At 37.2% G+C, this 26932-nt stretch overlaps 1 protein-coding gene and 1 non-coding gene across 2 annotated transcripts in view; both read right to left on the reverse strand.

Annotated features, from left to right (window-relative positions):
• Positions 1–1240: 1240 nt before the first annotated feature.
• The window catches only part of CUL4A (cullin 4A), an 82129-nt gene continuing 56437 nt past the window's right edge, over positions 1241–26932 (reverse strand). Inside the window, exons 10-20 of the mRNA XM_075563402.1 lie at positions 26784–26902; positions 23373–23565; positions 18406–18510; positions 17996–18106; positions 17803–17888; positions 16381–16488; positions 9824–9937; positions 7451–7556; positions 7109–7281; positions 5937–6089; positions 1241–2869 (exon numbers count right to left, since the gene is read on the reverse strand). Of these exons, the coding sequence (XP_075419517.1) occupies positions 2774–2869; positions 5937–6089; positions 7109–7281; positions 7451–7556; positions 9824–9937; positions 16381–16488; positions 17803–17888; positions 17996–18106; positions 18406–18510; positions 23373–23565; positions 26784–26902 (1364 nt within the window). The 3' untranslated portion in view covers positions 1241–2773. The remainder of the gene's footprint in view (positions 2870–5936; positions 6090–7108; positions 7282–7450; positions 7557–9823; positions 9938–16380; positions 16489–17802; positions 17889–17995; positions 18107–18405; positions 18511–23372; positions 23566–26783; positions 26903–26932) is intronic.
• Positions 8794–8854, reverse strand: LOC142461954 (U7 small nuclear RNA). Its single transcript, XR_012787115.1, has one exon. It is a non-coding gene; the product is annotated as a U7 small nuclear RNA (small nuclear RNA).

The raw sequence follows: 26932 nt of genomic DNA on the forward strand, positions 1-26932 counted from the left end.
CTCCTAGAGTTCTATTTTCTCACCCTGAAATCATGGTCTATACACTCATGTGTATCCATGTCCTTTGCTTCCATTCTTTAATTAGTTTTTCAATCTCTTAGGGGGTTTTCCCCCTTGATTTGCAATTCTACCATACTTTAGTTTCTTAAAAATTTTCTCCCATGTTTTATATGCCATTTCCTTTCACATAGTTAAAAAGATCATTTGCCAATTAAAAAAAATCTCAATTCATGCTTAGCTTTCTCTTCCACTAAGAATTAAAATACTTATGAACAAAAGTATCATTTTAATCCAGGTTTTCCATTAAATTTGGCATTTTTAGTAAAATAATTACAATCTAAACGGGCATTTTTAAAGATAGTAGTACAAGCTCATGATGAATAGCAAGGCTTTTACAAGATGCCACATTCATGTGCATTTGGTTTATAGACTATTTTGTTCCAGCAATTTGTGCCAATTATGGTCTTATGTTTAAAAGGCATTTCTGGCTATTCTTGTATATTTGCCTTTTATTTTGGACCTTCAGAGTTGGCTTATCTGTTTTTATTGGCATTTTACTAAATTGAATACAGGGAGATTTGAAATCTTATGGCAAGATATGTAAGAATACTATGCACTTCAAGTTTTGTATTCTTAATTTTAAAATGTTTCTGGTATAGATTTTTTTACAAAGCTAGATTTTTTTTTGTTACTGGCTATTGTCTTTTTTGTCCTGTCCCCCTCCCTCTGCCACACACAAAAAGATCTTCCATTGTTTTTTTTTTATAGTTTACATGCAGGCAGGCTACTTTCTGACTTGTCGGTTAGTTTGTGTATAATTAACTTGGGTAAATTCTCTCTACGCAAATCTTTCAATTGCTTCTCTTAAAATTTTCCAGGGTAAAGCCAGCTCATTTGTATGTCCTCCTCCTCTGCAATTTCACTGCTTCTTTTTCTTGTCTAATGTCTTTTGCGTTTCAATTGTTTTCTCTGTACTTTAACTAAAACAAGACATTCCATGACACTGATGAGAGGATATAGTAACACATAGAATAAATGTTAAAATATTTCCCCTTTATCAGCAAAAGGTCAAAAGGACCAGTTTTCTGCGAAACCGATGTTTGTACAAGAGGCAGACAAGACAGAACAGTCATGTGAAAGAGTGAAAGGCATTTTCCAACTTCTGGTTTCTCTCCTCTGGTGTATTAGTAATGACTTAAAGTTGCTATAGAGTTATGAGGAATGTGTATTTTGCAGACCACCAAGTTTTATTAATATAATTGTAAGGCTAATTAAACTAATTTTATTCAAGGTAAATCTACATTAAATTACAATATTAACAATCTCTAGACACAATGACCGTAAAATATAAGTAGAAATCTATTTGGTCTTTTATAGACCACATATAATATAGATCACAAATGAAAATTTACAAATATAGAAATGATACTTAAAGAGCGAGGATTTTAATATGGAAACCCATAAGATGTCATACTTTAAGCACGCATGTTTCAAAAAGGGAGTCTTTTAATAATTTTGCACAAAATCAAATTATATAAACTTGGTATATTCCAGAAAATATTGCTTTTAACACTTATACCATGATCAAAATTCCTTTGGTAGCTTTTAATCAAAATGAAACATGCTATTATGTAAAATATAAAGAAATATTTTTAAAATGTTATCTCAAAAGTTTCTTTTTCATAGTTACCATACTAACATCACTAGAGAACTTTCATTTATTTTGCTGCTCAATCTCATATATATACAACACGAAACCAGATACCAACAGAATTCTTTTAATCTTTCGACAAAATACCCTCTGCTTCACAATATCCAGACTGTAGAGTCTCCTAAAACACCCTGTACAGTGGTACAGCACAGAGAACAACTACTGTCCCCGTGTTAGAACTGTAAAACGAAAACCAGCTTGACTACAGCAATAACGCAAACACTGCAGTTAAAAAAGAAATCAAAGAGCAGTTGCCCTAATGCAAAAACCGGGCCTGCTAGACTCAGTCTTAGAATAGTAGACACGAACACACTAACCCCCAAATGCTTAAACAGAAAATCCACAAATACCTTGGCTAAAATAAAGATGCTGATGTTTCTCTATATTAAACACATCAGATATACAACATCCTCTTGGCACATCAGAGATCTCACGGACAAACCTGATCTATAAAGAAATCAGCTCTCAAAGTTTCAACTGTTTGAAACAGAGGAGACAGACAGATGTCAGTGTTTAGGTTGCATAATTGATCGGCCAGTTTTTAAAGCCGACTGTTTCTTCCTATGTCCGTCAATGAAGGGTTCTTGTTTACAATCAAACTAAGGTTTCTTGACTCAGAAATACCTAAATAATTTTTGTATCTAGAGAATGCAGCATATAGGGTCTTTTTAATTGTGCATTCATGATCACACACACAAAAAACAAACCAAACTTTCAGCTTTTGCCACAAGAATAAGACCTTATAAAAGAACTTTTCACTAATATCTTTTTGTTCAGTCTCAAAATTACTTTTCAAAGCAATTGAAACAATTTAAATGCCTAAAAGAAAAAAAAATGCCTAAAAGAATAAGATGAATGAGGGGTGGTGGGAGGGGAAGATCCATATGCCATTTGAAAATCCTTAAGTCTTATGTAGGATGTTCCAAGAATCATTTCCTTTCCTTCTAATCCACAAGTATCTGTAGCTGGTCCAAACACGGAAAGACCTGGAGACAGCCCAGATGTGTTTCATTCCTCTGAAGATACATTCTAGTGTTTTGCTAAAACAGTCTGATGACGTCATTATGCCACGTAGTGGTACTGATTTGGATTATCTTTATCTCTCTCCATATAGTCTCTGTCTATGAGAGATTCAATTCGCTTTTTTAAATCTCCAGGCTACAAAAGAAAAACAAAGAAAAATCCCAATTACAGTGATATTAAAATTACAAACACAAGGACAAATACATAAAAATTTACAAATCGAATAAAGTAAAACCTCCAGCTTCAAAGACAAGAGATTAATATCATGCCTGGATCAAAAATGCTTCCTCATGCATGCAACATTTCTTATAGGTGTTCCAAAAAGTTTGCAGCGAAACTCTTATTATATTTTAAATCCAGTTTCCACAAACTTATTGAAGCCCCATTTGTATACATACATGAGTACTTAAACACGATAGATTCTAAAATATTGGTTTAAAAGGGTTATCTGATAATGTCTTATTGAAGTATTTTCATTTTTGGCAACATTTTATTACTATATAAAAACAAGTTTCTGTATGTGACACACACAACCACACGAGTAGTACTGTTATAGAAATCATAGCAGGCTGTATTAAACAGAACTATCAAAATGGGAAACTACAGTTTCTCAATAGGGCCTCGCCATTAAGGCTGTTTCCATCTCTCTAACTTTCCCCACGAATTCTGTGTTCTTCCGATTTATAACATGTCAAGATGGTAATTTTAGCATTCTCAAAGGACTACAATCATGTTCTTTGAGTCTGGGGAACACAAAGTGTAAAGGGACAAAACCAAGGCTGTAGGGTAGGTGGGATATGGTTTTCTAACAAAATTCCCTTAGGATACGCCCTAAAAGAAGGAAGAGGTGACTTTCATCACGGCAAACAATCACACCACACAACTCTGCAGATCTTTTCCCAACCATGCAGTTTTCAGTTTCCTTAAAATGTCTTCCTCTTTTGTCTCCCCCATTAATTGTCTTGGGTCCTTTGAGAAAACCGATTAAGACGATCCCTTTGGGATCTCCAAAACCAGTTGCCCTAACCTTCTCAGGTGACCTCTCTGCCTCAAATTCAACTTGCCTCGGCCAGCAGCTTCCCTCCTAAGCCCACTGTTTTTATTGGACATCACTCCCAAGCCACCTTTTTTAAACGACACTCAGACTGCGAGAGGCGTATTACTGAGGATTTCTCTGCAGCCATCCACTGATTGCAGACACATGCTCAATTAGCTGTTGTACGGAAAAAACCATGCAAGCACGAACTAGAACCCCAGTGGCAATATTTTTTGACTGATCTGTGTGTGTGCTTGTGTGCACACACATATACTTTATACTTTTTTCCAAATAGTAAAACTTCTATTCTGTGAGAGATCATGTATTAAAGAATGAAAATTAAAAACCAAACCAAACTCACTGTTATGGAGTCTATTCCATCTTACAGTGATACTCAAGGAGAGGGTAAAACTGTACCTTAAAGAGACTTATTCAGTAACTATTTTAGTGCTTCAATTGCTTGATGTCTTCAATTGTAAAGTGGAAAAACATTTGTGGCTTGTGGTAGGAAATGTAAGAATAATGTCCATTACAATGTCTTATAAACTGTACAAATACTAAAAAACCAAATTCACTGCCATAATCAGGACAGGGGAGAACTGCCCCTGTTGGTTTCTGAGACTGTAACTCTTTACAGAAGTAGAAAGCCTCCTCTTTTTCCCAGATAGAGGCTGGCAGTTTCAAACGCTGACTTTGTTGTAGTTAGCAACTGTGGTAGCTATACAATCTGTTGTCAACGTGAGACTTAAGAGTGAAAAGGTGGAGTTTAGCCGTCAGTCAGGTCGGAGCTTGATGACCTCATTTGGAGCTGCAAAGGAGATATATAGCTCACTGGAGGCAGGGCACCTGCTCACTCCCTGTGAGACATACTAGCCTGATGGAGCTATGCTGATGTAGCCAGAGCCCTGGGAGCTGGAGGAGCCAATGTGGAGACCTGCACCAGCGCTGAGATGCTTCTACCGCCATTGGAGCCACAAGACCTTCCACCACCTGGCCTGTGATCTTCCTGCATTTGGCATTATTGTGTGGCTGCATGAGTCTAAAGAGTAATTTATGGACTAGTGTTAGATATATGGACTTGATCTGGACTGAGGTGGAATGTTTTCTTAATGTACAATTACTCTTTGTATAAAACTCTCTCTTATACACATGTACATGTCTATGAATTTGTTTCTCTAGTCAACCCGGACAACCACAGCAACCTAATATATATGTAAAAACCACTAGGTATATATAAATCTCCTTTGGAGGCTACAAAAGTTGAATATTTGCTAATGTAAGAGGATACGTTCATAAATCCTTTAAATGTTAGACTAAAGCTGTCCCATCCTAAAAAGGAGACCTGGTAGAGCAGTGGTTAAACTCTCAGCTACTAACCAAAAGCTGCTACAAAGATGTAGCAGTCTGCTTTCATACAAATTACAGCCTAGAAAACCCCATGGGGCAGTTCAACTCTGCCCTTCAAGGATTTTACAAGTCATTATCAACTGGATGACTAAAAAGGCCATCTTGACTTTTTATTGGTGAAGGAGGAAGAAATAGATCTACTTCTGTTGAAATTTACAATACTAAATCATAGAACTAATATTCAAGTCTACATAACCAAGTTAATAACAGAAAGGCCAAGACGCAGGATAGTTTAATCATTCCTTAGATTGGTAAATATATTTTAAAAAGCTTTCCCCAAGATTTCCCTAACTTTACCTGTATTCCATGTAATTACGACAGTAAATCTGTCCTAGAAATGGAGTTTGGCTTGAAGGATTTTCGAGTGTTCTTTCATAAGCAACAGCAGTGGTGATACATTAAGGTAGAAAATGCTTTATAGTTTATAAAATGCTGAATAAATTAGTTATGATTTCTTTAAAATCCTGTGATACAACCCCTTCTTCCATTCTTGAAAATATATGCATATACCTATACCCCGAAGTGGGAGTTTCTATTGTCTAGCATTTCATAGCTATTACATTGGTGACAACAATTTGAAAACAACAAAAAAAATTCTTATTATCAGCCTTCTCAGTTTTTCTATACTTTCACAAAATCAGACTTTTATGACAAAGGTGCACTTACAATGCAAGACAAATGATATGACTCTGAAGATGACATCGGAACATGCTTTGTCAACATCCCAATGCTACAAACTTAATTAAACACTGCATTTACCTTCACTGGAAATTTCAACTGGTTATATAACTCCGAGACGAGGAGATTATGGCTCAGAGTCTTTCGCATCTTCATGATTCTAACGATAGCAGCATCGATTTGGTACTGTCGGTCTTGAAACACTCTCTCAGTGGTGCTAACTTGCTCCTCAACCTGTGCACGAACGCAAGGAAAAAGAACCAAGTGTAAAAGATCTAGTTCCACTATTACTTATCTCATCTTACTGAGTATTAAGGGAAACTTTCTTTTGATGCATACTGGTAAATTCTGGTGGATGACTCTGCCTACCTATTTTCACCTGTCTAGTAATTCAGTTCTCCTCACACAGCAAAACCCCACCCAAACTTCAACACCAATTTTTTAATCATTTTATTGGGGGCTCTCACAACTCTTATCACAATCCAAACATCCATCCATTGTGTAAAGCACATTTGTACATATGTTGCCATCAATTTCCTCTTAGAGGATCATAGAATAGCTAAAATGTACTGTGCAAAATAAAAAGACAAATGATTGGGATTTGGAAGGTACACGATTGTTCCACTCTATCAGAATTAAATATAAAAATTTAATGAAAGCTACACTAAAATATACTATGTATTCAAATAAGTATGCTAGAAATATGCTTTATTTTAGACTTTTAGTAAGAAACTAATATAAATCATTGGTGAATGCTCTGATTGCGATCATAATAGAAAGGCCGGGACAGAGTGGGAGAACAATTTGGGACAAAATTCACAATCATAGAAAAAGACCGTATGGGGTTTAGTAGAGACTGGGAGAATACTCCAAGACTATGGCTCGCAAGATACTGTTCAAGCGTGGAACTAAACCTACCTCTAAAAACCTCAGTCAAACCCATACGTGAGTAAATCCTCCTCTGAACAAGCAACTACACAGGCCCAAAGGGCAGAATAGGCCCCCAAACAAAGGCCAGAAAGCAGAGAGGGGTAGGAAAGAAGGACAAACGGAAACTAGGAACCCAGGGAGAAAGTGGGAAAATGGCTGCTCATGTCACAAAACAAAATGCGATTAAGTGATTTTTTTCTAGAAAACTAATCTGGTAAGCATTCATCGAAATGAGTTGTATTCAGGGGAAAAAATAAGTACTATAAAAACCTCATGGTTCTTTAGTAAATACCTTACTAATAAAAAGATAAAATTATACATACGGTTTCTTTCATCTGAATTTGATTGATCTTTATTCTAAACAGTTTGTGCCTGAAGTCTCCATTAAAAATGAATCTGTCTCCGTCTTCTACATCCTTTCCTTTTGGACATTTGATCAGTACGCGTGCTTTACCACATGCCAGAGACTGTAACGTTCTTCGTAATTCACCATCCTCTGAAGGTGGGGAGAAATTCCAAGTAAATGCTGGCACTAAAAAGTACTTAGCAACAACAAAGCCATGACAAAAAATGTGACACAGTAGAAATATGGTCTATTTCTTTCTTAAAGTGAATAAATACTTTCAAATACTCCTGAAAAAAAATTTCAAGCGATTTTTTCATACCTATACCAGTAGCCATTTTAATTTCTTCAAAACGGAATTCATCCCCTTCATTGAACATGAGAAGCACTAATGTCTGAAAGAGGGAGACCTGGATCTCCTTTTTCCCCTAAAACAAGCAAGTACAGAAAACAACCGTTACGTTTGAAGGTGCAGTCATACAATCTTTAAAAAATTAGAAGAGGTCTCTTTGTTTTCAAACGTTCTGAGGGGAATAAAAAGTTATTAATAGCCACCAAATAAGAAAAAACTAAGATATTTATTCTAAAAATACACACTTATTAAATACTGTTATTTTTATAGTAAAAGCACCAAACAAGAAAGGAACTATTATTTGTTGTCAGATAAATGTCTAGAGTGCCTTAAGTTTAAAAAAGTCTTATCTTAGCTGATAAGATTATGACAAGGCAGTGATAAAATATGCAAGAAAGGTAGAGGTAGTAAAACAAAGCAAAATCCAAACCAACAATTTTATTAAATAGTAAATAAATAAATAGTAAACTCTCCCAGCCCAGATCTCCTTTCCATTTTTCCTGTAATATATAAGATCAATGTAAGTTTAGCCTTTACATATCATCCTTTATTGAGAAAGCCCTCTTTGTAGAGACTCATCATTTAAATAGAACAGATACTTGAGAAATGCTAACTAGGTTTGTTTTCTGGTGTCCTAAAAAGAAAGTGACTGTATAAAGAAACGGTGTACTGGGATAATGCAGCAGACGATGGTCCTTCCTCCACACTCCAGTCCTAATCAAGTATCCCATGTCCCAGAGAGCTGTGACCCTTCTCAACGACTGGAATGAACTCATTCATTCTTTCATTGTTGTTGATACAGATTATACAGAGATTACATTTGAAAGTCAGCAAAGAAGGGAAAACTGAGGATAATGGAGATTAGATTTAAAGACATACAGCTTATGTATATAAACCTATGGAATAATATACAAAAGCTAAGCATACACCGCATATACTCGTGTATAAGCCAAGTTTTCCAGCACATTTTTAATGCATTTGTGGTAAAATTAGGTGCTGTTGCTGATATTTGGGCCAGCTTATATTCAAGTATATGTGGTCTATTTGCATAGCAATGCATAGTCAAATGTTATTTTTTCTTGTTTTAGGGAAACGTTTTATAGTATCTATGCAAAATTAGAATTTTATAAATTCTTTTGCTTAGTGTACATAATTTAACCTCATTTACTAACCTGTATTTAAATGAGAATGAATAGAACCTATGTATTTTGTAACATGTTTGTTTCATTTACTAATGTCATATGTACTTTCTCTTGACTCCAAATCACCACTCTTATTATTTTTTAATTGTTAAATAACTGTTTTACTGGTGTGGGGGTTTTCCGGGAAAACCAGAAAACCTGCTAGACAAATTCTAAAAGAGCTGTAGCACTATCACCACTCTTATTAATAGCCCAGCAACACATTTTATTTACCCCTCAAAATGTCTTTAAGATAAATTCCTAGAATTGGTACTACTAAAAATAAAGCAGGAATGATTTTCAGGTTTTTGAGATGTATTATGCAAATGTCCTTTAAAAAACTCATAACTATGGTTACTCTCTTCAGCAGGGAACAAGAGCTGCTGCTTTAAAATATATTGACACCTTTTATTATCTAGGGAGCTAGAAAGGGTCCCACACGGAATTTTAATTTGCGTCTCTTTGATCAGCAGAGAAGCTGTACATGTCTTCATGGACACTGGCAGTTTTTGCCATACTCCCAAGGAACCAGTAATCCAGTTACTGTCCCAATACATTTACCTGGTCTCCATTTCAGAGTTTTGCTCTGAGGAGCTGCCTCTTCACACTTTTATTCTTTATCCAATTACCTAAATGTTCTATTAATTGATTTTTATAGAATAGATATTACATAGTATATAAATGTTGTATTACATAAATGTAGTACATAAATGTTGTATTGTATTTTGTTAATTTCCTTGCCTTTTAATGAATTTTCAAACCAAACCCTCAAACTTTAATTTTCCAGAAGGTGAGATGTTTTTGAAGATATTTGTACAAGTTTCCTCATTTCATCGAGGCAGTGTTTTAATTAAAAATAAAAGAATTAGATCTCTCCAGGTTCCTTACCCTTCAGACCAAATATTGGACTGAGTGGCTTTTAAAAAAAAAAAGGAGGAAAAGTAAAACTGAAATGGATTTGGAGTGTTTAGTGACAAAGAAGTTCACTTCAGACATACATGACAAAAAAATTTAAATGAGAAAAGTCAATTAACCTAGAACTGCCAATGTGGAATCAAACTAAATCATTCTTTCCCTATATTTACAACAAAACTATAATCACAATTACAAACATTTTATTAGCATACTTACTAAACAAGCAAGCAATGAAACAAGAACTTACTTCTTTAAACTCTGCTTTTAAAACAGCATGACCCAAAGTAGTCTGCCATTGCAGTTTCCGACCACTGTGCTTTCCAAGATAAAATGTCTTAAATACTTCCTGAAGTTTAATCATCTATGAAACATAAAAATAAATTCCAACAAATTTAATTATGCTAATCACCATTAATCTAGAGAACCACACATTCACTTTACAAAGCTTTTTAACATTTCTTTCCCACACCTGAACTAAATGATCAGTTCTTTATTTTGAGTTATTTTTTTGAATTCTATTACCTTTTAAAATGTCCACCATTCTAAGACATTGGGATTTTCCATCACACATGGAATAATGCTTGGATTTTTGTTAAACAGTGAAGGCAGGCTGTATTCTGCAGTATCCACATTCCCACACCTGGGCTCCCTATGGTCAGTGGCATATATAATGAAGATTGTTAGCTAGCAAAATCAGAGATGATGTCCTTTACGTTATAGACCATGCCTGCAGGTCCAACAATAGCTTACTTACGCCACCTTCTGCTTTCACTTGAAGATTTCATTTTTCATTCCAGTGAGGACAGAGTTTTTAATTATGCGTGGCTTTTCCATCTTTCACTGTTGTCCACAAATTGCCACTAGGTGTTTACTATTAATTTGTCTCTGACACCCCAAACGTAAGCCATTTTCTGTACCATTAAAAGAACAAGGCAATCAATGCATTTTAAAACCAGAGATGCCTGAAGGTGAAAAAAATGTCTTCTCATGACTTTGGCAAGCCTGTCCCTGCCTCTCTGTCCTTTAGCGTAGGCCACCATCTTCTACTCCAGAAAGACTCCCAATCGTACTCTTTATTCCATGCCTCCCAAAGCCATCCCATTTGCTCTCTAAAATCTCAACTCCTTCGGGGCCACCCACTCCCCCCAAATTAGCTACTCTTTAGTGCCTACCATTGTGATCTGCTTCACAGAAACAGGTTGTTGTCTTTTTTATCGTCTCTCTGCACTGCTTCACAAATACTCCTCAAAACCATGGTCTAGACACACACACACACACACACACACACACACACACACACACGCTTTCAGGTCATTAACAATTCACACAAGAGGGGAAAAGGTCAAGTACTTATTAAGTTAACTGATTGATTACAAGATGCCTTTCTTTTCAACTGTTTTATGATGCAATTGTTTTCTGCTATGAAATTTTTGTCACTACCCATGTGTTCTCAGTAGTGAAACGCATGCTGAAATCAAGAATAAACAAACATTTTTTGAGGTAATAGAGATTTTGAGGCAAATTATACAGACACATATGAGACCTCAAAAATTCAGAGAAATTCCATTTTCCCGGAAGTGAACATTTGAAGCCCTCTTGTAATGTCTCAAGTGGACTCTAGTAGTACAACTTTCTTTAGAGTCACAGTTACAAAGGTCCCCCCTGGGAGGCCGCATGTACAACTGGGAGAGCAATTGTCTAAGAAACCTGACAGGCAGAAAATGTTGATGGGCAGCGACAAAAATTTCATAGCTGAAAACAATTGCATATGTCTCAGGTCAGCTCTGGATTAAAAAGGTTACGTAAAAAATTCTACCCCATGTACATATAGCCTTTCAAAGCCAAATGGCACAATGCTGATGACGAAAACTTTATCTTCCCTAATCTCCTCCAGCCCGCTCTTAAGGGAGAACTATTCCTGATTGTTTCAGCTGTTTCCTCTTGTATTTATACTTCCAAATCTCTAAATAAAACGGTTATTTTCTTTGCTTTTCAGATTTAGACATTTTTCTGATTAGAATTGACTTTTTCCACACCCAGGCTCCTGGTAAAGCTCTGAACAACTTTGAGGGCTCCGTCCTAGGTTCCAGTTCTGCTTGTAAGGATTGGACACCAGCGTAAATGCTGGCTGTCAGCAGATGACCTGTCACACTCCAGCTCTTTGGAATCTTCTCTTTATAGTCAGTGTTTTCAAATTTGCTAATAGTTGTCAAGGCATTTTCATTCATATCTGAAAATGACGCCCTTTTATTTCTCTGAATCCCTCTCCTATGTCTCCCCCACTGTAGTCACTTTGCTGTGCGATCGCTTAGCTGGTTATTTCTCTCCCTTCTGCTTAGTTGATCTTCCTGTTCCCTTCGGGGCAGGGTAACAGTGGAGATCTGGAGCCCGAACGGCCTGGATCCAAATTCCTTTCTGCTACCAACTAGTTTGTGACTTTAGATAAGGTAATTAATTACCTTTTCTGGGCTTCCACTGTCTCATCAAGGTGATTCCAACCCACAGTGACCCCACCATAAGACAGGACAGGACAGAACTGACCCTGTTAGCTTCCAAAACTGTGACACTTTTACTCCTTCCTGGGAGATTGTTTCACATCTTCCAATCTTTTTACAGACACCCCCACCCCCTTTTTACTTCTGTTCTTATTCTTTTCTGATATGGCTTTTAAATACATACATATGTGCATTGCTTTCAATAATCTATTTTACCATTATACATATTTTTTTAGTTTTTCTCCCCATATCCACCTTCACTTTTTAATCTACTCAATTTTTGGTTTCTATTTGTATCAAAACTGCCACTTCCAAGGTCACCAGTGCCTTCTGTGTTGCCAAATTCAATGGACTCCATCAACTTCCATTGGGCTAGACGAGGTAACTCAACAGTTTTCAAATGGCTAACGCACTACTCCTTCCTTCCGGGCTTCCCCAGCCTTCTATTCTTTTCTGGAGTCTTTTTTCTTTGTCATCTTCCCATTGACTCCCTAGAAGTCAGTACTCTCTAGGGCAGTGGTTCTCAACCTCCCTACTGCTATGACCCTTTAATACAGCTCCTCATGTTGTGGTGGCCCCCTAACCACCAAAGTTATTTTTGTTGCTACTTCATAACTGCAATTTTGCTACTGTTATGAAGCATAATGTAAATACCTGATATGCAGGATGTATTTTCATTGTTAAAAATTGAATATAAGTAAAGCATAGTGATTAACCACAAAATATGTAACTACATATCGTGAATTATTTATTTCTAATTATAAATAAATGAAATTTTGTCTTGAAGCACAGTGTGGCCAAGGATTTCATTGTCAAGGAACCATAATCAACACTCATAAAAGCATCAATCAAATCTAATGTTACATTGTAGTGGGCAAACCTGTGACACAAGACATCTTTAAAGAATTAAAAGCAAGACAGTCACTTTGAGGACTAGGGTGCACCTGCCTGAAGTCATGACTATTTCAATTGTCTCACATGCATGGGAAAGCTGGACAATGAATACTGAAGATTACAGAAAATGATGCATTTGAATTATAGTGTTAGCAAAGGATACTGAATATACCATGGAGGGCCAGAAGCACAAACAAAAATTTATCTTGAAGTAAGTATAGCTAGCTGAGTCCTTCTTAGAAGGGAGAGTGGTCTCAGGTAATTGGGACATGTTCTAGGAAGGACCAGTCTCTGGAGAAGGGAGGACATCATGCTTGGTCAGCAAAAGGGAGGAAGACTTAGACTAAGGTGGACTGACACTATGTCTACAACAATAGACTCAAGCATAGGAAAGGTTGTGAGGATGATACATGATTGGGCAGTGTTTTGTTCTATTGTACAGAGGGTCACTGTGAGAAATACACCAACAACATCTAATAACATTGAGAGGCAAAAGGAGTCCTGGGGTGTAATGGTAAAATGCTGCCCTAAAGGTTGGAGTTGAAACCACCAGGCACACCACTGGAGACCAACCTGGCAATCTGCCCCTATAAAGATTACAACCTAGGAAATCCTATGGAGTAGTTTTACTATCCTATAGGGTCATCATGAGCTGGAATCGACAGTATTCAACAACAAAATCACTAAGAGGGGCAATGGTGATCATATGCCTATTCACATAATACACGGGGAAGAACGTAACATCTCTTAGGTAGTATTCCAGTGGTGCTGTTGCATAAGCCTTGGACTGCCAACCTCAAGGAGGGAGGTTCAAACTCACCAGCCACTCCACAGTAGAAAGATGAGGCTACCTGCTCCCATAGATTTATAGCCTAGGAAACTATGACTTTCCTAGCTATGCGGGTGGTTGCTATGAATTGGAACTGACTCAATGGTAGTAGGTAGCTAGTATTCTGACTGAATTGAATCACAAGGTACTTCAAAAACACATGAAGGAAACTGAGAGTCCATACAAACTGCCATGTATCTTCACCATATGTCAATGTCATGCAAGAAAAAGGAAGATGAAAAGAAACTAAAGAAATGACAACTAAACATAATATATGTGATTCTGGACAGGATCTTCCTATTAGAAAAAAGCTCCAAAGCACATTTGTGAGAGAACTGATAAAATACGGACCACATACTGGATCAAACTGTTGTATTAATGTTAGGTTTCTGAATGTGACAATTGCATTCTGGTTATGTTTTTAGGAAATACATGCTAAAGCACTAAGTAAAGAGGCATGGTGCAATCTGCTCACAAAGAAAAACAGAGGCACGAGAGAACTGTGTTGACTGGGAATTGTCAAGTACACATAAAATACACGTGGATGATGAGGGGTTAGAAGTAGGCAAGGCTGGATCATAACAGCTTTCTATGTATAGCTGAGAAGTTTAGGTTTTTCTAAAAATGTTTGTGTGGGGGCAGTTGGAAATTTAAAGACATGACAGATGAAGAAAATGAGCAACAAGAAGAGACTGAATTGGGACATTATCAATCTGGATAAAGAGAGGGGAGAAGCAGGGTGGAAGAGAAGAGGGTAAGCAGAGAGTAAGGGGGGAAAGAAGCCAATTTCTTTGGGGGAGAATGCTTATAATAATAGTGCTATTTCCAACAGGGCAGAGATACAGGGAGAAAATTATAATTTTGGATGTCTTGCATTTGTGATGCCCGAGCCTGTTCAAGTTGACAACTGCACACACAAGCTTCAAGTTCAGGAGCTGGTGTGGGTGGCTGGCTGGCAGTGGGATACAGTCACAGAGGATGAACACGTGGGATGAGAGAAGTGCTGAGGAGAAAATTCTGGAGAACTTTTAATATTTCTAAGACGAGGGGAAAAAAAAAACCTAACTGACCAGTGGGGTCAGAAAAGGAGAAAGAACAAATATTATTTTTAACACAGAAGAGGGAAAGAGTCAATGTCAAGTGCCAGACAGATTCTCTGTTCCCACAAATGCATTCCTTTCTTTGCTTTGCTCCATGTTCCTTAGCTAATACCTTTAGTGTCTATGAAAATATCACTATCACCTTCCCTAGTATCTTTTTAAAAAGAAAATCATTTTATTGGGAGCTCTTATAAAATCCATACATCAGTGTGTCAAGCACATTTGTACACATGTTGCCATCATCACTTTAAAAATATTTTCTGTTTGAGCCCTTGGTATCAGCTCTTTTTTTCCCTTCCCGCCCACCCTCGTGAACCCTTGATAAATTACAAATTTATTTCCGTATCTTATACTGTCTGCTATCTCTCTACACCCATATTTGTTGTTCGTTCCCCTGGTGTGTGTGTTTTTTCCACGTTGATCATTGTGGTTGGTTCTTTTCTCCCTCTTCTCCCCCCATTCTCCCCCACCCTCATGGTATCGCTACTCCCATTACTGTTCCTGAGGGGTTTATCTGTCCTGGATTCTGTGTGTTGAGTTCTTATCTCTACTACGCCGTAGAACTGGGGTCATGATAGTGGGGGTGGGGTGGGGGAGAGGGAGTATTAAAGAACTAGAGCAATGTTGTGTGTTTCATCAGTGCTATATTGCACCCTGGTTGACTTGACCCTTCATTGTGGCCCTTCTGTGAGGGGATATCCAATTGTCTACAGTTGGGCTTTGGGTCTCTGTTCCGACCCCCTTGTTTGCATTGATGTTTGTTTGTTTTGGGTCTCTCCAGTATCTTTTTATAAAGTTATTGGTGCCCATACCCGTTTCTCCTAGCCAAGCTTAGGATTCTTTCTTTCTATGACTACCCCCTGGTATCCAGTCATGGCTGGCATATCTGGGTCCAAACACTGCTATTCATAGAACTTTATTTAGCATTGTCTATAACGGAAGGTAATAAATAACCAGCTAAGAAAAACTCACAACTCTGCAAGCAAATAATTTTAAAATGACTGTGTTAATGATGTGTTGAGACTGATGACCTCATGAATAGTCAGCAAGTCAAGACATATAAGCCAAAAAATTACACAGAAAGATTGTTTCTGTGAATGTTCACTTTGAAAGCAATACTGCTTTCTATACATTCATCACTCACTGACATCAAGTCAGTACTGACTCCTACGACTCTATACAGCAGGGTACAACTGCACCACCTGTCAGTTTCCAAGACTGTCACTATTTACTGGAGTAGACAACCTCGTTTTCCTCCCGAGGTAAAGCTAGGGATTTCAAACTTCAGACCTTGTAAATCTCAGGCAAATACCTAATTACTACACCATCAGGACTCCAAGAAGACATTTCACCAAGAGTATTTTCATTTTGAGAGTGTGAGAGAGAGTCTGTCTGCATGGCATAAGCCTAACAATGGGAAGTCAATATTCTTTGGTAGCACGTATATATTAAAAATAAATGACAGCCTTTTCTTGAACATACTTACTTCTGGATTTAAATGTACTTCCATAGGTGTGTATGTTGGCCAGTATCCCATTGTGAGAATGTTTACTGTTAGGTCTATAGATCCTGGGTCACTCTGATTCTGCATATACTAAAACAGAAAAATCCAACAAAAGCAATTTATTAATAAAAATATGAAGCAATTAAATAATTTTACTATTTTGCATTAGTCTTTAGAACTTTTTACACTGAAGATGTACACAGCCTGTATTAGAGCTGAAATTCTGAGCATTCGGTTTGGAGAAAAAGATGAGTGCCAGCCAGGGCTCTAAATCTATTTTGAGTCTTCAGAGAGATTCATTTAGCCTCCACTGAGTTCTTTCTGAGAGTTGACAGGTAATGTGAAAAATCTTCGCCCTCAGACAGTGTGTTTGCTGCACTTTCGCTGACGGTCACTCTCTGAGGTGAGACTGTGATGGAAATTGAGGGATTAGGGTTTTATGGCCCAACTAAGATGATCACTAGGACCTTGGAACCAATTCTGTAAGCTTATCTCTGATAGGGCATGTATCCCAGTCACAGCCCCTTTCCAAATTCTTTGGTCCTGCCTATGACTGAAAAACTGATGTGCGACAACTCACGTTTAGTTTCCTTTGTTCTCCATATCCTAATTAAGTAGCCACAAGGCTGAGAATCCCTTTGTGGTAGTTATATAATCTGTTGTCAGTTTGGGAGGATTAAGAGTGGAGGGGTGGAGTTTAGCTTGTCAATCAGTTCACAGCATGATAACCTCATTTGGAGGCCCTAGGAGAGAAATAGCTCATTGGAGGCAGGATGCAGATTTATTCCCTGGGAGACATTGTGGCTGACAAGAAATATGGAGCTAGTGTCGCCATGTGGAGACCCCTGCCAGTGCTGAGATGCTTACAACTCCACTGGCCTGTGATCTTCCTGCATTTGGCATCATTATATGTGTTTCCTGAGTCTGAGAGGGCTTTATAGATTGTTATCAGACATATGGGCTATTAATGGACTTATGGACTTGATCTGGACTGAGCTGTTTTCTTCATGTACAATTATTTATATAAAGCTCTTTCTTATATACACGAGTGTCTATGAATTTGTTTCTCTAGTCTACCCACACTAACACACCCTTAGACACCATTATGGCCTCAAACTGATGTTCTACCTTTATCTGGGTGATTCATTTTCATCTTTGTCTTATCTCTGTCCTGTTTTCAGCTTAATAAAGGAGTTTCTATAAAATATATTTGAATGTAGGGTCTTTTACCCCGAAAACAAGCCAAACAATATATTCTAAAATGTTTATACATATATAAGACTATCTACATATAACATAGTATAGATATATAGTATAGTATTTCAACTTAATACTAGGCTCACTGAAATAATTCAAACATTTTAAGAACTGTTTCCCTTGGGAAACAAACCCAAACACACGTACCTGCTTAAAATGAACCATGATGTCTTTTGAAAGCTCCATGTCCTTGAACATACCTTCCAGTTTGCTGGTAAAAGCAGCACCGCATTCTTTTATAAAATAAAGTAATCATTTAAAATAGATCAGAAGCAACATATGTCATCACAATAAATTCGCTTCAGGTTGTGGGAAAAAATTCTGGTTTACATATGCTTACCATGTTTTAATTTTGACAACATAGATTTTTCAGCATCCACGGAGGCACTTTTCCCAACAAGGAGTCTTTTTGCCAAATCCTTTTTGTAAAATGCTTCAAAGACATCTTTGCCTATTTAAAGACAAATAATAGCATAAGATTTTAGATAGTTAATATGTAAATGTTACACTTCAATGGCTGAAAAATCCTAAAAAACATTCATTTAATGACAGCTTTAATGATAATGAAATTGATGTTAAATTTTGACAAAAGTATATTTTCCATTCCATCAGTAGCTCTACTCTATTTTCTATATTAACATGAAAATAGAAAAGGTTTCTGTTAACTTATTCATGAAATGATGGACCCACATAGATATTATATTGCATTTTCTAAGCACCCAATTTTAGTAGAATATTTATATTGCTTACCATGAATAAACCTGAATATTATCATAATTTTGTCAAGGATTCTTTCTAGTTCTTCATCTGTTGCTTCTTTATTACCCGCTCTTAGCTTGGAATCAACATGCTTTGCTGTAAAATTCAGAATTGCAAGTATTTGAAAAATTAAGCAGTCAAAAAAAGCATTAATTAAATGATACATTTTATAAATTAGAAAAAAAGAATAACTACTTTCTAAAACTTCAACAATCCAAAGATTGAGTTATTTTATTTTTACCTATTCCAAGAATGGTGACCCAACTGAATGGACAATTATAGAACAATCTCACTGTTAATCATACAAAAGTAAAATTTCGCTTAAGCTCATTGAACAGTATATTGACAGGGAGCTGCTAGAAATTGAAGCCAGATTCAGAAGACCTGGAACAAGGGATATCTCATTAATGATGTCAGATGGATCTTGGCTAAAAGCCAAGTGTTTACTTGTGTTTTATTGACTATGCTAAGTAATTACACTCTGTGCATCATAACAAACTATAGATAGCCTTGAGAAAAGTGGGAATTCCAGAACACTTCGTTTTGCTCACAAGGAACCTATATATAGATCAAGAGGTAGCTGAACCAACAGGACAAGGAATACAACATAGTTTAAAACCAAGAAATGTATGCTTCAGGGTTGTATTCTCTGGTGGTTTTACAACTTAATGTAAAGAAGACCTCTGTCAGCTCAACTAGAGCAATAGGTAACAGCATGATAAATGGAGAAAAGGTTGAAGTTGTCAAGGACTTCATCTTGCTTGGATCTACAATCAGCGCTCATGGAGTCAGTCAAGGGATCAAACATCACACTGCATTGGGTAAATCTGCTTGCACAGTGCTATTAAACGGTTGAAAAGAAAGGCTGTTATTTTGAAGACTAAGTTGTACTTGAGGCAAACCACAAATTTTTCTTTTGTACGGATTTTTATCTTTTAAAATACTTTTATTGGGGGCTCTTATATCTCTTATCACAATCCACACATTCATCCAGTGTGTCAAGCACATTTGCACATATGCCACCATCATTTTCAAAGCATTCTCTTCCCACTGAGCCCAGTATCAGCTTCCCATTTCTTCCCCCTCCTGCCCTCCCTAACAAACCCTTGATAAGTTATAGATTATATTTCCACGTTACATTGTCCTGTCGCCCCTTCCCTGCTTTCCCATTATTTGTCCCTCTGGAAGGAGTTCTAGGTTGAGCCTGTGATAGATTCCCCCTTTTTCCCCCCACCCTCCTGGCACCCTCTACTCTCCTTGGCCCTGAGGGTTTTATCTATCCTGGATTCCCTGTATTGTGGGCTCTTATCTGTAGCAGTGTGCATGCTTTGACCTAATCCGATTAGTAAGGGAGAATTGAGGTCATGATAGGAGGATGAAGGAAGCACCAAAGAACTAGAGCACAGTGGTGTTTCATCAGTGCTATACTGCCCCGACTGGTTCATCTCTTCCCTGAGACTCCTCTAGGAGGGGATGTCCAATTGTCCACAGGTGGGGCCTCTCCAACACCCCATTCACCTTTGGGTATGGTTTTATTCTGGGTCTTAGATCCCTGATACCTGATCCCATCGACAGCTCATGATCGCACAGACTGGTGTGATTCTTCCATGTGGGTTTTGTTGCTTCTCAGCTAGATGGCCACTTGTTTATCTTCAAGCTTTTAAGACCGCAGATGCTGTATCTTTTGATAGTCGGACACCATCAGTTTCTTCACATTGCTTATGTAGTCATTTTGTTTTCAGTGAACATGTCCGGAGAGTGAGCATCACAGAATGCCGGATTATTAGAACAAACTGTTTTTGTGTTAAGGGAGTATTTGAGTTGAGGCCCAATGTCCACCTGCAACTTCCTTTTTTTCTTATTTAATCATTGTATTGGGGGCTCGTACAACTCTTAGCACAATCCATACATACATCCATTTGTCAAGCACATTTGTACATTTGTTGCCATCATTCTCAAAACATTTGGTTTCTAATTGAGCCCTTGGTATCAGCTCATTTTTCTGCCCTCCCTCCCCGCTCCTTCTCATGAGCCCTTGATAATTTAGAAATTATTATTACTTTGTCATATTTTACACTGTCCAACGGCTCCCTTCACCCACTTTTCTGTTGTCCGTCCCCCAGGGTGGGGGTTATATGCAGATCCTTGTGATTGGTTCCCCCTTTCCACCCCACCTTCCTGATATCGTCACTCTCAGCACTGGTCCTGAAAGGATCATCCGCCCTGGATTCCCTGTGTTTCCAGTTCCTATCTGTACCAGTGATCACATAGGCTGGTGTGCTTCTTCCCTGTGGGCTTTGTTGCTTCTCAGCTAGATGGCCACTTGTTCACCTTCAAGCCTTTAAGATCCCAGGTGCTACATCTTTTGATAGCCGGGCACTATCAGCTTTCTTCGCCACATTTGCTTATGCACCCATTTTGTCTTCAGCGAACAAGTCGGGAAGGTGAGCATCACAGAATGCCAGATTGTTAAAAAAAGTGTTCTTGTGTTAAGGGAGTACTTGAGTTGAGGCCCAATGTCCATCTGAAACCTTAATTCTTAACATATAGATATGAGTACATAGTTCTATTCCCCTCTCACTATATATTTACATATGTACATGCTTGTATTTAGGCCTCTGTAAATGTCATTTACCCCCTTGTTTAAGCCCCACTAGCAGGTCACAGAATTTTCAATCGCCTCATATACATGTGAAAACTGGGCACCGAATAAGGAAGAATGAAGATTCGATACACGGAATTATGGTACTGATGAAGAATACTGCAAATACCACACATTGTAAAAGAATGAATAAATCTGTCTTGCAAGAATACAGCCAGAATGTCTCTTAGAAACAAAGATGGCGAGGTTGTCTCAAGTACTTCAGAAATTTTACCAGGATAGACCAGACTCTGGAAAAGGACGTCATGCTTGGTAAAGTAGCATGTGATATCAAAAAGAAGGAAGGTCCTCAATGAGATGAATTAATACAGTGGTTGCAATAACAGGCCAGTCATAAGAACAGTTGTGGGGCTGGCGCAGGACCAAGCAGTGTTTCGTTCTGTTGTACACAGGTTCACTATGAGTCTAATTAAACGTGAGTGCATCTTACAACAACACTTCCAGAAGCCAAATTTCCCAAGAGATAAGCATTAGGCTTGTTTTAGAGACATCATAAATAAATGGGTGAACAAGTCGAATTAAATTGCATTGTGAATCTGAGTTTCTTGTTTTATTCGTGCAATTGACTCTTGAGTAATATGGAGTTTAAAGATACTGATCGCACATGCAATCAAAAGTCTGAGTATATACTCGTTTGGTTTCCTTAGTAATTCAAACTGTGGAATGCAAAGTTCAAAATTTGAAATGTAAACAATGATCTAATTTATAAGAAAAAAGATATGTGAAAAAAATCAGATTTATAATTTATAACTGAACAGTGCACAACTTAAGTTTGAACTGCTTGGGGCCCATAGAACACTACATTTTCCCTGCTTCTCCTGGAATGAGCTCAAGTGTTGCAAATAGCCGAGCAAAATGCCATGAGCCACTTACTTCCTATCTCCGCGTCCCGAGATGACTGGCAGCACCTGGTGGTGCTTTCAGCTGGTATTTGCAACACTTGTGCTTCGTAAATCCCACTAATAAAAGTGAGTTCTGAGCAGTTCAGACCAGTGTTGTTTAGGGGTCACCTATATTTTTCTTTTGAATTTTTAATGAGAAACTTTAGACAGAGAAGTAAATAGATGTATGATGAATTCTATGTCCCCAGGATACACCCTGAACAATAATCAATGTATGTCCAATCTTTTATCATTCACTTATACCTCCCACTGCCCTTACTCTCCTATGAACTTAAGCAGAACTGCCTTCCAAGATGTACAGGCTCAGACACTCAGAAGGGCAGTTCCACTGTGTCCTCTAAGGTCACTAGGTGACTGAATTGACTTGATGGTAGTGAGTGAGGTTTTCTAAGGAACCTTTCAATCTTCTAGGTCCCATTCAATTACTTTTTTTGGTGCGTCAAACTAATTTACCCAACAGCTTCCGGGTGTCCGAGAAGTGGGAGCAATGAGGTCTGATGACCATGGTCTGGCTGAATCTCCTGGACCTCAAAGCTGCTGAGGGATCTTATTCAATTTTATGTTAATACTAATTGGAGGACACAAAGATGGTGATGAATACTATCTTACATACACCCAATTTTTCTCAATCTAGTTTCTTCATAGACTTGCTTCTAATTATGATGGCGAATTATAATTACTCTTTATAAACTATAGTTCTAAAGCTGCTAGTCCAACAAACACAAATTTTCTAAGGGACAAACTACAAATTAGTACAATAAACCTTTATTGTACTTTGTTTCACTTCTTTACAAGATTACTATTACATTTGCCCTCATGTAAATACCATGTATTTTTAAGCATACATGTGCTTGTATGATTTTCTTTGTGTATTAAATTTTTTTAAATGTTAATAAATCACTTTATTGGGGGGGCTCTTAAAAAGTCTTAAAAAAATCATTTTATTGGGCCTTTTACACCTCTTAAAACAATCCAGATATCAATTGTATCAAGCATATTTGTACATGTTGCCATCATTTTCTAAACATTTACATTATATTTGAGTCCTTGGTATCAGATCCTTTTTTCCCCTTCCTTTCCCTACCCTCCCACCCTCGTGAACCCTTGATAATTTATATTTTTATTTTGATGTTTTACACCGTCTGGTGTTTCCCTTCACCCACATTTCTGTTGTTCGCCTTCCCTGGGGTGTGTGTGTGTGTGTTGTACGTCAATCATTGTGACTGGTTGTCCCTTTTTCTCCTTGACTTTTATGAATAAGTATCCTAATAAGGTTAGAACTAAATTCTGTGCTCTCCCTTCCTATGAAGGGATTAAACATTTTTGGAATAAATTTGCAAGTTTGCCTTTTACTCAATATTTAAAAAAAAATTATAGAAATATATTTTCCCTACCAATCAATTCTGCAGGCTTATTCGGTCGCTTGTTGATAAATGTTTCAAAGGATTCCTTCATTAGGTTGATAAATTTTTCATTTTTCTGAAAACACACTTCTATGATGTGGTCCACTTTATCCTTAAAGTCAAGTAGGTCTTGCACCATGTCTTTATCTTTTTCAGGATTGATAACTATTGTTGTTCCAAAAGTCTATAAAAACAAATACATACAAAGTCAGCAACAAACTTATCATACCAAAAATTCTGTTATCAAACAAGGAGGCCCTTAGAAGAATTGATGTATTTGAATTATGGTGTTGGTGAAGAATAATGAATAAACCACAGACTGCCTAAAGAACAAATAAATCCATCTTGCAAGAAGTACAGTCAGAATGCTCCTTAAAGGCAATGATGGCGAGACTTTGTCTCATGTACTTTGGACGTGCTGCCAGATGAGACTAGTGCCTGGAGGAGGACATCGTGCTTGGTAACATAGAAGTGCAGTGAAAGAGGAGACCCTCCAATAGATAGACCAACACATTGGCTGTAAAACAGGCTCCAACAAAAAACAACTGAGGACCAGGAAGGTAGAGGGAAGGTGGGTTGGAAAGGGGGAACCGATTATAAGGATCTACATGTGACCTCCTTCCTGGGGGACGGACAACAGAAAAGTGGGTGAAGGGAGATGTTGGCCAGTGCAAGATATGACAAAATAATAATTTATAAATTATCAAGGGTTCATGAGGGAGGGGGGAGGGGGAAAATGAGGAGCTGATGCCAGGGGCTTAAGTGGAGAGCAAATGTTTTGAGAATGATGAGGGCAATGAATGCACGAATGTGCTTTACACAATTGATATACATATGGATTGTGATAAGAGTTGTATGAGCCCCTAATAAAACAATTAAAAAAAACCAAAAAACAACTGGGGATAGTACAGGACGGGGCAATGCTTCAGTCTGTTGTACACAGGCTGCTGAGTTAGAACTCACTCTAGAGCACCTAACACCACTACCCAACAATCATAATAGTTTAATCTGAGCTGCTTTCAGTACCATATGTAAAATAATTTTACGTTACTGGGTAAGAACTTCTCTACTCATAAATTCTTATGACAAATTAATAAGCATACCATCACAGAGCAGTTCAGTGGCCAAGTATATTTCAAAAGATTAGGAATGAAACAAGGATGTATATTCCTAACTATAGGAAGAGCTTTTTAAAAGAATGCACACTTTATTTCTTGATGATTAGTATGTCTAAGAAAGGCCACCCTACTAAAATCTTACAGACATTCTTCAGTGTACACTGAACTGGGTCATACGTATTTAGCCCTGAAACAGCATACATATACTGATATATATTGAAAGGTGCATTACATCTCGAGGGGACCTGAAACACTTCAGTAGAAAAATGGATTAAAGATAATGGAATTTTTCCATGATCATTTCAAAGTTTCCTTTTTTAATTTCCTGATTATCATTTTCTTTTCCTTCATTTCTAGTCATGAACAGCTCATCTTTACCTTCTACTTCTACCTACAGTTATATTATGCTTGATATAGCTGCTGAATGGATTGTTGCAAGAGCTGTTAAGAGCCTCCCAATAAAATGATTTACGGTATTAAAAAAAAAACCCAAAATATTGCTCATTTAAATTTTCTACTAAGAAAATTATATTTCTCTACATTTATAAGAAAAATAGAGATGCCTTGTATATTTTGCCCAGTTTCCTTCCTCCATTGGTAACATTTTACCTAACTATATAGTACAGGACCTTAAGCAAGATGTCATTGATGCTACTAATAGTCCTATTCAGATTTACCCAGTTTGACTCATACTGGCGTATATATTAAGCTATAGACAATTTCATCATCTGCAGAAGGTCATGTACCCACAAGGAAGGGCAAGATACTTAACAGCTGTAGCACCTCCAGGATGCCCAATTTCCTTGTTTTAGCCACACCTATTTTTCTCTTCACTCATCCCTAAATCCCTTGTAACTATCTGTCCCCCATTTCTAAATTTTGTCATTTCAAAATCATTACATAAATGTAATCATATGGTATGTACCTTTTGGGGCTGTTTTTTCCCCTCAGTATAATTTCCTGGAGGCCTTGTTTATCTGTTTACTTTTTGGTTGCTGTTGTGTTGCTATTTTGACTCTTCGTGACCCTACAGGAGAGGGTAAACTGCTCCATGGAGTTTTATCAGTTGCAATCATGGGGGCAGACTATCACATCTTTTTCCTGCAGAGCACTGGTTAGCAGCAAAGTATTTGACCACTACACTACCCGAGCATCTTTCTTTTTATTCTAGGTTTTTTTAAAAAAAAAAAAAAATCATTTTATTAGGGCTCATACAACTTTTATCACAATCCATACATTCATCAATTGAGTAAAACAACCTTATACATTCGTTACCCTCGTCATTCTCTAAATTATTCTGGGCTTTAACAATAGTCATCAACAAGGAAAAACACCAAGGTTTTTGATAGCTGTTCAAAGTTTAAAGTGAAAAACTTTCCCTAGGAATATGCTTAAAACTAGAAGCACATTAAAAGACCAGTTATCACCATTTCATCAGTATTATCAACAGAATAATCTATCATTAAGTAGCAAATAGGGTCATTGATACCAAGTTTCCCAATGTTGGCACTACTGACATTCTGGGTCAGATAACGTCTTTGTCATTAGGAGGAGTCCTATGCATTGGAGCAGCATCTCTGGCTTCTGCCAGCCAATACTACTACCATGGTCTCAGTTCTTACAACCAAAACCATCACCAGACAATGCCAAATGTCTCATGGGGATAGTGGTGGGTCAAAGTGTCTTTGGTTGAGAATTGCAGGTCATCAGGAAGATCCTGTTAGCACTGTGGTAGTGTTCACTGTCATACAATTCTACCGGGCAACATACATGAACACTGAAATACAATACCCAAGAAGCATCTGTATTATGTACTGAAGTAAGCATGCCTTGGCACATAGGAGAGAAAAAAAATTTTAATACATGACAATTTAAGCTTAAATATGTCTTATATTTGGTTTGGTATGAAACAGAACAGGAAGCAGACCAACCTAAAAAGCTGATTTGAAAACGATGATTATAGAATTAAACTAATACTTATGCTGATGACGAATGCCCAAATAGTAGTTTTAATACTTATATATAGGATGTTATTTATCATTGTTGGTGTTATCTTTAAAAAAAAATTAAATGAGATAGTTAAAGAAGTAATATGAAAGAAAAAGAAAAAAAAAAAAGAAAGAAAAAGAAAGACGACTGTCCTCTTTAATATTTATGATCAAAGAACAAAAGGTACTTCAGTCAGTTCCTTGGCCAGGGTAGACAAGTATTTTGAAGACAGAATATCTATTTCCCTTGAATAAAGTACAAATAGAATTATCAGTAAGACAAAATTCTGAAATACCTTGATGTATTCACTCCAGTGCTGTAGTAGTATCTGCTGGCCACCCTTTACCCGACTGAACAACTGGTACATCTGTGTGAGATCAGGTACTCTATTCTCATCAAGTAAATGATCAAGCCCTAAAATTATATAGTAATGTTAATATATTA

Source organism: Tenrec ecaudatus, chromosome 11, assembly GCF_050624435.1.
Source record: "Tenrec ecaudatus isolate mTenEca1 chromosome 11, mTenEca1.hap1, whole genome shotgun sequence".
NCBI classification, from domain to species: Eukaryota; Metazoa; Chordata; class Mammalia; order Afrosoricida; family Tenrecidae; genus Tenrec; species Tenrec ecaudatus.